The following is a 12,546-nucleotide window of genomic DNA, read 5'->3' on the forward strand; positions in this document are numbered from 1 at the left end:
AGGGCAGGTGGGAAGCTTGGCTTCCTCCATCGCCGAGGGCAACCCAAACCTCCTGCTTGCTCCAGCTCCGTGGCCATCTTAGTTGGGTTAATTTGCATACTCACTCCTGATTGGCTTGTGGGCGTGGCTTGTGGGCGTGGCTTGAGCATAGCAGAGGGACGGTAAATTTGCATGTTTCTCTTTTATTATATAGGATTCTTGTTGTTATTAATATTACTATTCTCAATGTAAAGTAATTATGAAATCCTCAAAGCAAAAGAGGACAAGTACCAATTTTCTCTTACATGAAATATTTTCAGCCTCACTTAGAAATAGATATAACGTAGCTTAGTCACCCATTCATTAATAGTTTACATTTCTTCTCTAAAAGTCTGATATTTCCTTGGCAGGGAAAGGCAGAATTCAAGATTAAGATTCCTTAAATTCATTTTAAAGCTAGTATAAAGGACTGGCATGCTTGACTGTGAACACATTTCCTCCTTCTGTTTTTCTCTTGGATGAAGGTATGACACAGATGTGGTTCTACTACTAGTGTGAGATAGGAGTGCAATCAAAAACTCCAGGGATTTGTTGGTATTTATCCTTCACCAAAATACAATGTTGAAGTACATGCGTGCATACACACACAAATTAAGGGAATTTAATAAGCAACTGAAATAGTCTCAGAGGAAACACTATTAAGAAATGAAATTTTAAAATAAAGATCAGAAAAAAGTACAACCTTCTGATAACCCTGACACAACCTATTTAAAAAGTTTAACCCAGCCTGTGTGGTTCAGTGATTGAGCATCAACCTATGAACCAGGAGGTCACAGTTCAATTCTTGGTCAGGGCACATGCCGGGGTTGTGGGCTCAATCCCCAGTGTGGGATGTATAAGAGGTAGCCGTCGATGTTTCTCTTTCATCATTAATGTTTCTATCTCTCTTTTCCTTTCCCTTCCTCTCTGAAATCAATACAAAAAATATTTTTTAAAAGTTTATAATTATTATTTTATATTCCAAAAAATTTTAAAGAAAGTTCAACTTTTTTTAGATACCCCTGAATAGAAGGCATGTTTTAGCTAAAATAATAAGATCTTTTAGGATAATCTATCAATTTGATGATGTCCATAGTGATAATTATATGTTCACTAAAAGCTCAAGACAGTATATTACTTACTGTTGGTAAAATTATATGCATGATTTTTAAATTTTTTTGTCAATTCTTTAAAATACAATTGCCACTTACATCATTGTGCATTACTGACTAGGAATAATTCATAGTGTCATTTTAAAATTCTTGTCTTAAAAGTTAGCAGGTAATAAAGCAATAATGCAGGGTTTATTTGGAGGATATATATATATATATATATATATATATATATATATATATATATATATATCCAATTATTTTAGAAAAAAGATTCCTCTCTGAAATCAGCTTGAAGAAAATATTTAATAATCTGACAACCTTCATTTTTTAAAACAATTCTGCCACCTGCTGGAAAAACGAAAATATCTTCATTATTTCCTAAATGTTAAGATTATCACATTCAATTGAGCTGTATCAGGATCTTCCAATTACCCACTGAAACAAGACACACCTTCTTAATAATTTTGACCATTTAATTTGTCTAATTCTTAATAACTATGTCTTTTTTTGTTTTTGTTTCTTTGCTTAACCTCACCCAAGGATATTTTCCCATTGATTTTTAGGGAGAGTGGAAGGGAGAGGGAGAGAAACATCCATGTGAGAGAGGCACATTGATTGGTTGCTTCCCACACACCCCTGGACCAGGGCCAGGGATCAAACCTGCAACTGAGGTATCTAACCAGGGACCCTTCAGTCTGCGGCCAATGCTCTATCCACTGAGCCATACCAGCTAGGGCCTTAATAACTATGTCTTAATTGAATATTAAATTATTAAAGATTTTAGTATATTTAAATACTAAATACAAATAGGTTGAGGTGACATCATCAAAAACAGCTAAATAAGTACATGTAACAGTGGATGATGCACGTTTTGAATTATCAGATGATATGTTCATCCTAAAAGGAAAAAAAAACTAGATTGGGTATCTTAACAGAAGTTTGATGCTAGCAATAAAACTAAACTTAGAAGGTCACTGACTAAGCTAAGTCCAAATAGGAACCACACTAGAAAAGTTATGGAAAAGACATGAGAGTCTTTTAGTCTCTGAAGAATAATTTGGCCTATTTATCATAAATAAAAATATACCTTGCCCTGGCCAGGTGGCTCAACTGGTTGGAGTGTAGTCCTGTACACCAAAAGGTTGTGGATTCAATTCCTGGTCAGGACACATACCAAGGCTGTGTGTTCCATTCCTATTCCGGACACATACAGGAGGCAACCGATCAATGTTTCTTTCTCACATTGATGTTTCTCTCTCTCCCCCATCCTCTCTCTCTAAAAAAATCAATAAAATCATATCCTCAGGTGAGAATCTTATCTAATAAAAGACAAAAAGGGTAATTAACCATACCTCCGCTATGCTTCCCATTGGCTAATCAGCGAGATATGCAGATTAACTGCCAACAAAGATGGCAGCCAGCAGCCACGCAGCTGAAGCGAGCAGGAGGTTTGCTTGCTCCAGTGATGGAGGGAGCCAAGGTTCCCCGCCTGCCGCAGCCCGACTCTGAGCTCCGAAAGCAACATTGTTTCAATTATAGAAGCCAAACAAACCCCAGATACCTGCTTTCAGCCAGCCGCAGCCTCAGAGCTGGGAGCGCCAGTGAAGGCAACAGAGTTTTAATTATAGAAGGTAAATAAAACCCAGAATTAAAAAAGAAAAAAGAAAAAAAGGAGAGGCTGGGAGCTTCAGTCGCAGGACAGCCTGAAAACGGCCCTCAACGCCTCACCCAGACTGGCCAGGCACCCCAGTGGGGACCCCCACCCTGAAGGGGGTGTGACCAGCTGCAAACAGCCATTAGCCCCTCACCCAGGCTGGCCAGGCACCCAAGCGGGACCCCCACCCTGATTTGGGACACCCTTCAGGGCAAACCAGCCGGCCCCCACCCGTGCACCAGGCCTCTATCCTATATAGTAAAAGGGTAATATGCAAACTGACCCTAACAGCAGAAAGACTGGGAATGACTGGTCACTATGACACACACTGACCTACAGGGGCCAGACGCTCAATGCAGGAGCTGCCCTCTGGTGGTCAGTGCGCTCCCACATGGGGGAGCTCTGCTCAGCCACAAGCCAGGCTGATGGCTGCCAGTACAGCGGTGGTGGTGGGAGCCTCTCCTACCTCCTCAGCAGCGCTAAGGATGTCCGACTGCAGCTTAGGCCTGCTCCCGCTGGCAAGTGGACATCCCCCGATGGCTGCTGGGCTGCCAGAGGGATGTCTGATTGCCAGCTTAGGCCCAATCCCCCGGGGAGCAGGCCTAAGCCAGCAGGTGGTCATCCCCCGGGGGGTCCCAGACTGCGAGAGGGCACAGGCGGGCTGAGGGCCCCCCCCCCAGTGCACAAATTTTTTTGCACCGGGCCTCTAGATTAAAATATTTATCTATTTATCTTAATCACTTGCTTTAAGATTTTCTAAAACAACTTTATCATTTCCTGTGGTTTTAAAAATATTTTTGTTTTTATTTTTATAATTCTGGGTCCATAAATATCTCAATTCATTTAACAGCTGTTTTTTGAGTACCTACTCTGTACTCAGGTATGTATACATGACTCTCATTTAAGTATTCAGAACGAAACAATCACCCGTGTTTAAGATGAGGATAATAATACCTAGTTATATGGTTGTTGTAGATACATGAAATAATCAGAGTTCACACTGAATGTATGCTATCTTTCATTAATGTAAGCATTACTAAAAAGATTGGAGGCTATGTTGAGAACAAAATGGAGAAGAAAATATATTTCTAATTTGTTTCAAATTAAATATGCAAACTTCAGTCTAAAATAGCCACTGATTCATGTTTATGTTATTTAGCTTCCCAAATCTTATTGAGTTTACTAAAGAATCTATCTATATATATAAAAGCCCAGCGACCAAATTGTGGAACAACCAGAACGACTGGTCGACCAGCCGCTATGATGCACACTGACCACCAGAGAGCAGACACTCAACGCAGGAGCTGCCCCCTGGTGGTCAGTGCGCTCCCACAGTGGGAGCACCATGTGGCTGACTGGGATGAGCAGCGCTCCCACAGCAGGCCGATCCCTGCAGGCCACAGCCCCCACAGTGCATGAATCCATGTACCGGGCCTCTAGTACTATATGAGGGGGTATATAGCTAAACTGTGAAACAGATAAAGGTACTAATATGTCAGAAACTAAGGCCAATAAATCTAAGATACATAGAATGAATATATTTTGCATAAAGCAGTGCTGAATAAATATTTGTCACATGAGAAAAACAATAAATGATACAGGATGAGATGGAAGGCAAACTCAGCAGTGCTCACTGGCCTGTGAATCAGCACAGACATACAGGCTACACTGGAAAGAATCTATATGGGTTTCTCAAAAAGAAGTACTGAGAAAATCCTACGCTTAGAGGAGCAGGACTGAGAGCAAGGGCAAATAAGTGGTAAGAGTCAAGTCAAAGGAATTTGGAAATGCCACCAGTGCCCCCACAGGGAGTTCTAGCTATCACTAATATGAACTGCTTGTAAGATGTCACAAAATAAGGTTAAAAGAAAAACAAAAGACTCTTAACAATAGCATGTGCTAAGTATCCCAGTGAGTTCCATCCCCCTTTCTCAAAGGCTACTACAACTCTGACTTGATACTGACACTTAAGATTCCTATTTGCAGAGGCTGAAAGTGAAGGCATCCTAAATACTGAGTACAGTTCTCCCAGAGAAATTCTATCAGAGCCCTGTAGGAAGACACAGGCTGTAGCATTCACTCAGACCTCACTTGATAAAAATAGCCAATTTCAAGTAAAATGGAGGCTGTGCTGTAAAACACATCTAAGGAGGGTAGTCAAGAATAAGAGAACATAATTAACAAAAAACATAAAAATCAAGATTACTAAAGTAACACTAAGTTTACCACTTATTACAACAAATATGAATGGGTTAATGCCATTATTTTTTAAAAAACAAGTAGCATCCTGTTCTGGTACCTCAGTTGGTTAGAGCATCATCCCTGATATACCAAGACTGGAGATCCCCAGTCAGGGCATATATAAGAATCAACCAATGAATGCATAAATAAGTGAAACATAAATCTGATGTTTCACTCTCTTCTTTCCTCTCTAAAATCAATCAATACAATTTAAAAAAAAAAAAAAAGTTTTTGCCCTAGCCGGTTTGGCTCAGTGGATAGAGCATCAACCTGGGGACTAAGGGTCCCGAGTTCGATTCCGGTCCAGGGCACATGCCTGGGTTGCTGGCTCGATCCCCAGTAGGGGGCGTGCAGGAGGCAGCCAATCCATGATTCTCTCTCATCTTTGATGTTTCTATCTCTCTCTCCCTTCCTCTCTGAAATCAATAAAAATATATTTAAAATACCTTTTAAAAAAATAAAGAAGTAGCTTTTTTCCAACATCCACTAATTAAAAAAGTAGAGGTTTGTGTGTTGGGCAGGGAGGGGGGAATCAACATAAAGAGAGAACCCATAAATTACAAGAGGCTTAAAAACATATCAGCAATCAAAATGTAAAGGAGCTCAATTTATACAAACTGCAAAAATAAGAAAACAAATCAATCAATAAATAAGACCATTATAGGACAACCAAGGAAACATGTTCTCAGGTGAGGATAAAAAATAAAATGTAAAATAAATAAATAGCAGGCATCACTGTTACCTTCTATCCACTGCTATCTCTGACTTTCCAGCTAACCAATTTCATTTTGGGAACATCAGCTTTAGCTCAGTATTAGGAAAAGTAAGAGTAGAATTACTATTTAGCAATAAAAGGAACTGACACAAGATGAAAGTCAACTGCATTGTGCTATGTGAAATAAACTAGATTCAAAAGACTACACCCATATAATTCCATTTAAATGATATTCTAGAAAAGACAAAACCACAGGGACATAAAACAGATCAATGGTTACCAAGGTCTGGGTGTGGGGTGAGGGAATGAAGCACTAAGGGGTAGGAGGGAATTTGCCGGGTGTGGTGAGAAGTGGAGGGTGGGCGGTGGGTGAAGGAACTGTTCTGTATTTTGATTGTGGCAATGATATTTACATGACTCCAAGCATTTTTCAAGAATCATAAAACTGTACACCAAAAAGTATAAAATTTACTTAATGTAAATTATACTTCAATTACAAGTCAATCTGATGTTTTGCGTATTTTTAAACGTTACTGATAACTTATAGAAAAGAAATATCGTTCTCTCTGCTTAAAATCTGCCATAGAATTCACTACGCAAGCTTCTCCGTGGACTTTTTTTTTTTTAAAGAGCTATTCCTTGCGCTGAAAGAGTCTAGCTGCTAGCAGCTCATCAGGGAAACATCTAAAATATTAAACTAAGTTACAGAAAAAGGCTAGGCAAAACATTTTGAGTGGTAAATCACAGAATGCGCTTTCTATGTGCTGTATGAGGAAGGAAAAAGCAATTCCCTTTGTCAAGAGTTATGAGAAATGAATGGAACACAATTTGGGGGAAGTCTTACTGCTTCTCAATATAATGGTCATTATTATCATCTCTAACTTTGAAGTGAAGAGGCTGAGACTCGTGGAGGACAAATACTCCACGATCCCTCAACTCTTAGATGCCAAAGCTGAAATTCTAAACCAAGCCTTTTTGACCCCAAAGCCTAAGATCTTTGGCATCGCGGTGTGGGAACCCCACAGAAGAGGCTACGACTACCGCTAGGTGATGGGATTTCAGCGCACAGGCACGCCCCTAATTCCTCACATTTCACTAAGTACTTCGCACGACTTCTATACAGAAACCTCACGATTTAGAGCCACGTACTGTAAAGTGAGCTCTTCTGGAAAGGGGCCTTGGGGTGAAAACTGGCAGGAAAGGTAACGTGGAGCCTTGCGGGGCCCTCTTTTCCACTCGGTCAGTGTGCACTGACATGGGTCTGCTGGGTTTGGGTTGTAAGGAAGGTGACGCATGGAGACAGTCCCGAGCTACTGCAAGAAAGGTCAACGCGCAGACAGACGCGAGCAGAGGCGCTTAAGATACTCCCCCTTCCATTACTCCGCTCCGGCCGGTCCCAGCGGGGCACCGGAGGAGGAAAGGCCCCTTTTCTGCCGCTCGGAGCACCTTGGCTAAAGACCTCCGTGGACTTGCCCCGTCTACGTCGCCCAAAGGCAAGGACCAACACTGGGGCGTCAGATGCCCGCGAGGCGGCAGCGCGGGGAGAGACGGGGGTGCGCCGAGCTCGCGGGGGTCCGGCCGGACGCGCGGACCAAGGGCTGCGGCGCACGGACGGCGGGCACACACCGGGCCGGGCCGCGGCACGAAAGCGATCAGTGAAAACCACCAAGGTGAACGGGTGGCGGGGCGAACGAACTCGGACTGTCCCCTCAGGTGACAACACAGTGTCGCACGTTGCATTAGTTTACGAGGCGCCCTTACTTTTCCCCCAGTTCCTGATCGCGCCGCCGTTGCCCTCGCTGTCATCTCACCTCTCCAGTTCTTGTACGCCGGGATATAGTAGTATTTGTTCCCGAACTGGTCTGTGCCCACTAGCTCCTTCACTTCCTTGGACAGCGCTCTCCACATGGTGCGGAACAAATCCTGAGACCAACCCATGTCGGCCCCCGGGACCCCAGCGTGAGCTGCAGCCGGATCCGCCGCGACAGTAACAAGAACGCCCCGCCCACCAGCCCGAGAACTCCCACTTGCCGCACGCCCTCCCAGTAACGGCGCTCACCATTCGTCAGATGGCTTCTTGGCTCTACCAATGGGAGGCTCCGTTGTTAGAGCCCCGCCCCCGAGCCCTGTCATGGCCGCGTCCAGGGTTCCTACTTGCGCAGGAGACCGGGATGCTAGGGTTTTTGTCGGCGCGACAAGCCGGATTGGACGACCCTCTTCACCTACGAAGAGCGGAGTCCACACGAAGGTATAGAAAACATTACTTTTTTTTCTAATAGGCCAGTTAAAAATTGGACCAATAGCTGTGTTACCCTTGCCTCACACTTTCTGGCCTTATCACTTACCAAACTCGGCTTTACTCTTCTTTTGTCGCCTGTACCAAAATTCCGTGTATGTCCACGCATGTAGCTAGAATGTATAAAAATGCCAGCCTCCCAGAAGGAAAGCAGGTATTCAACATAAAGCATATTGTTTGCTCCAAATAGTTTAGGCACAGCGAACCGTTCTCATCCAGTGAACCATTCCCATCCCAGAAACTAGGCAAGGGCCAATCTTGCAAGCAAGCCTTTCAAAGGATAGCAGTTTCAGACTTGCTATATTAACTCTTTTTTTTTTTTTGCACACCTTCCACACACACCTCACCACTGTTTCCCTATCTTATTACCCTCCCACTTTCCCTTCATTTTAACCTCTCATAGTTCCTAAACAATTCAGTCCTAAAGTCTTTAGGTTGGGCAGAGGTAGGCTTCCAAACAGGAATGAGGTTGGCCCAGAGTGATATTTCAGAGCCCGAGGAGGTGGTCTAAGCGTGGGAACTCACAAGCTCAAGGCGATACGGGTGTTCGGGGAGCAGAAATCAAAGCCCAAGCCTCCCGAGTAGCATCCTTGTTGGCGAAGGGGATGGTAGCGATGATGGGAGATTAGTTATATACAGGGGGACTGACCAGATAAATAAACACATTAATGATAATGAAAGCCATGTTTCTCATTGTTAGAAGAGAACTCAAGGCAGGAATGATTGATTACCTTGGCACATGTTTGTTTGATATTTTACTTGTTACAAGAAACACATATTACTGTCATAATTTGAATAATCATCAAATGGAAAAATATTTTAAGAAGAAATGGAATTTCAACGGAAGCAACTATTTTCTGGTGGAAGTTCAGAAATGTCAGGACAGCATGGTGATCTGGAGGGAAAAAAAGTCAGAGTTCAGATGCAGTTCAGCTAATTATTAGATGAATGACCTTGGGCAAATTACTTATATCTTAGTTTAAAATTCAGGAAAAGCATTTAATAATGTAACCTACTATCCAGGAAATCTGCCAGTTAGGATTACCACTACACTTATTATTACCACTGATTACAGTGTCATTAAATAGCAGGTTTTTAATATTAACTGTTATTGGGCAAAGTCAGAGAAGTAGCAAGTGAACCTATGGCTAAACTGTCTTCCAGAAGACAAAGGGCCATGTATATCTTTAAATCAACTTGGTACTGCTAAAATGATATCCAAAATGCTTTAAATTATCAGTACTGCCATAAAAATATCAGTTTGAAACTTTTCTAGCACTGCATTGTTTTAAAAAAACTGATTAATTTGGTGGGGTAAACATTTCATATAAATTAGCATCATATTCATCAATAATGAATTTAGAAATCATTCTGGTTAAATTAATGTAAATTATTTTTAACATGCAAGAGATTGAGACAAATTTTAATAGTTAACATTCACTAGGCACTTACTATATCTAAGCATTGTAATGAGCACTTTTTATGTATTAACTCATTTAATCTTAATAGCCTGACCAGAATAATGATGGTTTACAGTTATGGAATATCAGAAATTTCATTCATCTTAATTTATGAGAGTACTTATTAATTTTATTTATAAATATTTAATTGGCTTTATTTCAGTGTGCCTAATTGTTGAGTTAAACATACTCATATTTATACTTAAGGCATAAGAAATACTCATGGGAATTTATTTAACATACTGTAATTTAAGCTTTTGTCCACTAGGTGTCCTCAGCTGAATTCATCAATTTAAATTTTCATGAAAATATGTCTCTAAATATCTGAATAAAAATTTAATAAAATACACTCTTTAAATTAAGTTTAAAGGACTGGATAAAGAAGATGTGCCACATATACACAATGGACTACTACTCAGGCATAAGGAAGGATGAAATAGCACCATTTGTAACAACGTGGATAGACCTTGAGAACATTATGCTAAGTGAAATAAGTCAGTCAGAAAAAGCTAAGAACCATATGATTTCACTCATATGTGGGATATAAAACTGAAACTCATGAACACAAACAGGAGTGTGGTGGTTGCCAGAGGGAAGGGGTTAGGGGCTAAGGGGGTCCTAATATATGGTGACAGTAGATTTGACCTTGGGTAGTGAGCACATGGTATAATATACAGATCTTGTAACATAGAAACCTACATTTGAAACCTATATATATTAAGTTTAAGATAGTACTTCAGGAAAAATTCTTTACATATAATTGTTAGTATTATAAAAATTTGTGTAAGGTCTTTAAAAATCCATAAAAATTTTTGGATGTCTGGTAGAAAGAGACTTAAGCATTACTTGCATTTTTTAAGTCTCCCCTACCCCCCAAGGATATGTCTTTATTGATTTTGGAGAAATAGGAAAGCAGGGAGAGAGAAAGAAATATGGATGTGAGAAACACTAGATCAAACCCACAACCTAGGTATGTGCCCTGATCAGAGTGAACCTGTAACCTTTTGGGCATGTGGGATGATGCTCCAACCAACTGAGCCACCTGGCCAGGGCCTACTTGTGATTTTTGTACTATATGTAATCTTAGTAAGATTAAGGACATTTTTTATGTTTGAATTATTTTCTTATTGTTTAATTTTATCTTTTCCCCCCCTTGTTTAATTTTTATATATTTTTTAAAGGGTTTTGGGACTGGAGTTAAACAAAGACAGAGATGTTGAAAGGATCCACAGCAATGGAGTTAACAGCCTGGACATTGAACCTGTTGAAGGGAGATAGTAAGTTTAAACATTTTTCTTTCTAAGTGAGAAACAGTAAAATCTTGCTTTCTGATTAATTATGTAAAGGTTCATAAATAATTAGTAAAAATTCTAAGTTTTAGAATTTTAATCTGGTATTACTAATTTTAAATAAATACAGAGCTTCATACCTACAAAATTTTTCCAGGTAGACATTTCCAAACTACTTTAATATAAATATATTCATTTTTAATTCAGAAAGCGTTTAAAAAAAAAAAAAAGAAAGCGTTTAAGTGCTGGGATATGTAACTGTAGTTGCTACTCTCAAGGAGACTGATGGGGGGGGGATATTAAAAAGTAAAAGTATATTTTAAAACATTAAGTTTTAAGCAAACCAGACTTTTATTTGGTTTTACCACTTATTAGCTGTGTGACCACTTATCAGCTGAGTGACCATGAGCAATTTATCTAACTTTTCTAATTCTTAGTAGCCTTAGCTATACAATGGGAACAATAATACCAACAAGTTTATCGTGAAGATTCATTGAGATTATATATATAACACTAGAAGCTCAGTGCACGAAATTCGTGCCCTCTAGGGGGTGGACCCTCAGTCCGGCCTGTGCCCTCTCGCAGTCTGGGAGCCCTTGGAGGATGTCCAACATCCATAGCGCTGCTGTGGAGGCAGGAGAGGCTCCCGCCACCACTGCTGCACTTGCCGGCCGTGAGCTGAGCGGCGCTCCCTCTGTAGGAGCACACTGACCACCAGGGGGCAACTCCTGCATTGAGTGTCTGCTCTCTGGTGGTCAGTGCGCATCATAGCAACCGGTCATTCCGCCGTTGGGCTGAAACCAGCCTCGACATCCCCCGAGGGGTCCTAGATTGCAAGAGGGTGCAGGCCAGGCCGAGGGACCCCACTGGTGCACGATCGGGCCTGGGGAGGGATGCAGGAGATTGGCCAGCCAGGAAGGGACTGCGGGAGGGCTCCCCGGCGTGTCCAGCCTGTCTCGCTCAGACCCGATCAGCCGGACCCCAGCAGCAAGCTAACCTATGGGTCAGAGAGTCTGCCCCCTGGTGGTCAGTGCATGTCATAGCGAGTTGTTGAGCAGCCTTAGCATATCATTAGCATATTACACTTTGGTTGAATGGCCAACCGGACACTTAGCACATTAAGCTTTTATTATATAGGGTGATTAGCATGGGACCTGGCATATTACTGGTTGCATTACTCCTACTAATCCAAAGCATTATCACCTATACTTTTATACCGTTTGGTCCATTTCCCACACACAGCTGAAGTGCTTGGAAAAATGCAAATCAGAACATGTCATTACCCCACTTAAAATTCATCTTGACCCCCACATGACTTCAGGAAAGTTCAAAACCCTTCATGTAGTCTATCCTATATAATAAAAGCCTAATATGCTAAGTGTCCGGTCGTCCGTTCAACCAATGAAAGCGTAATATGCTAATGATATGCTAAGGCCGCTCAACCGCTCGCTATGACGTGCACTGACCACCAGGGGGCAGACAGTTGACCGGTCGACTAGTCACTATGATGTGCACTGACCACCAGGGGGCAGACTCTATGGTAGGTTAGCTTGCTGCTGGGGTCCAGCCGATTGGGACTGAGCGAGATGGGCCGGACACAACCTGAAGCCCTCCTGCGGTCCCTCCCCGGCTGGCCAACTTCCCGCGTCCCTCCCCGACCCTGATCATGCACCAGTGGGGTCCCTTGGCCTGGCCTGAGCCCTCTTGCCATCTGGGACCCTCGGGGGATGTTAGAGAGCCAGTTTCGACCTGATCCCG

General features: G+C 41.9%; 2 protein-coding genes across 10 annotated transcripts in view; one reads left to right on the forward strand and one right to left on the reverse strand.

Moving 5' to 3' along the window:
* NDUFAF2 (NADH:ubiquinone oxidoreductase complex assembly factor 2) overlaps positions 1–7,719 on the reverse strand; it is a 102,509-nt gene extending 94,790 nt beyond the window's left edge. Inside the window, exon 1 of one of the 2 annotated variants that reach the window (XM_006081424.3) lies at positions 7,555–7,719. In XM_006081424.3, coding sequence (XP_006081486.1) covers positions 7,555–7,681 — 127 coding nt within the window. In that variant the 5' untranslated portion in view covers positions 7,682–7,719. The remainder of the gene's footprint in view (positions 1–7,554) is intronic. The other variant, XM_023751689.1, reaches the window with a different exon arrangement.
* Positions 7,720–7,729: 10 nt separating this feature from the next.
* The window catches only part of ERCC8 (ERCC excision repair 8, CSA ubiquitin ligase complex subunit), a 39,128-nt gene continuing 34,311 nt past the window's right edge, over positions 7,730–12,546 (forward strand). For 4 of the 8 annotated variants that reach the window (XR_002828537.1, XM_006081425.3, XM_023751659.1 and 1 more), the window contains exons 1-2: positions 7,730–7,991; positions 10,681–10,776. Coding sequence is in view for 4 of the 8 variants with exons in the window: in XM_006081425.3 (XP_006081487.2) it covers positions 7,813–7,991; positions 10,681–10,776 (275 nt within the window). In the remaining 4 variants the exon portion in view is untranslated. Of the gene's footprint in view, positions 7,992–10,677; positions 10,777–12,546 lie in introns of those variants that run through there. The other 4 variants (XM_023751651.1, XM_023751668.1, XM_023751677.1 and 1 more) reach the window with 2 other exon arrangements.

Source organism: Myotis lucifugus, unplaced genomic scaffold (genome assembly GCF_000147115.1).
Source record: "Myotis lucifugus unplaced genomic scaffold, Myoluc2.0 scaffold_0, whole genome shotgun sequence".
Classification (NCBI taxonomy): Eukaryota; Metazoa; Chordata; class Mammalia; order Chiroptera; family Vespertilionidae; genus Myotis; species Myotis lucifugus.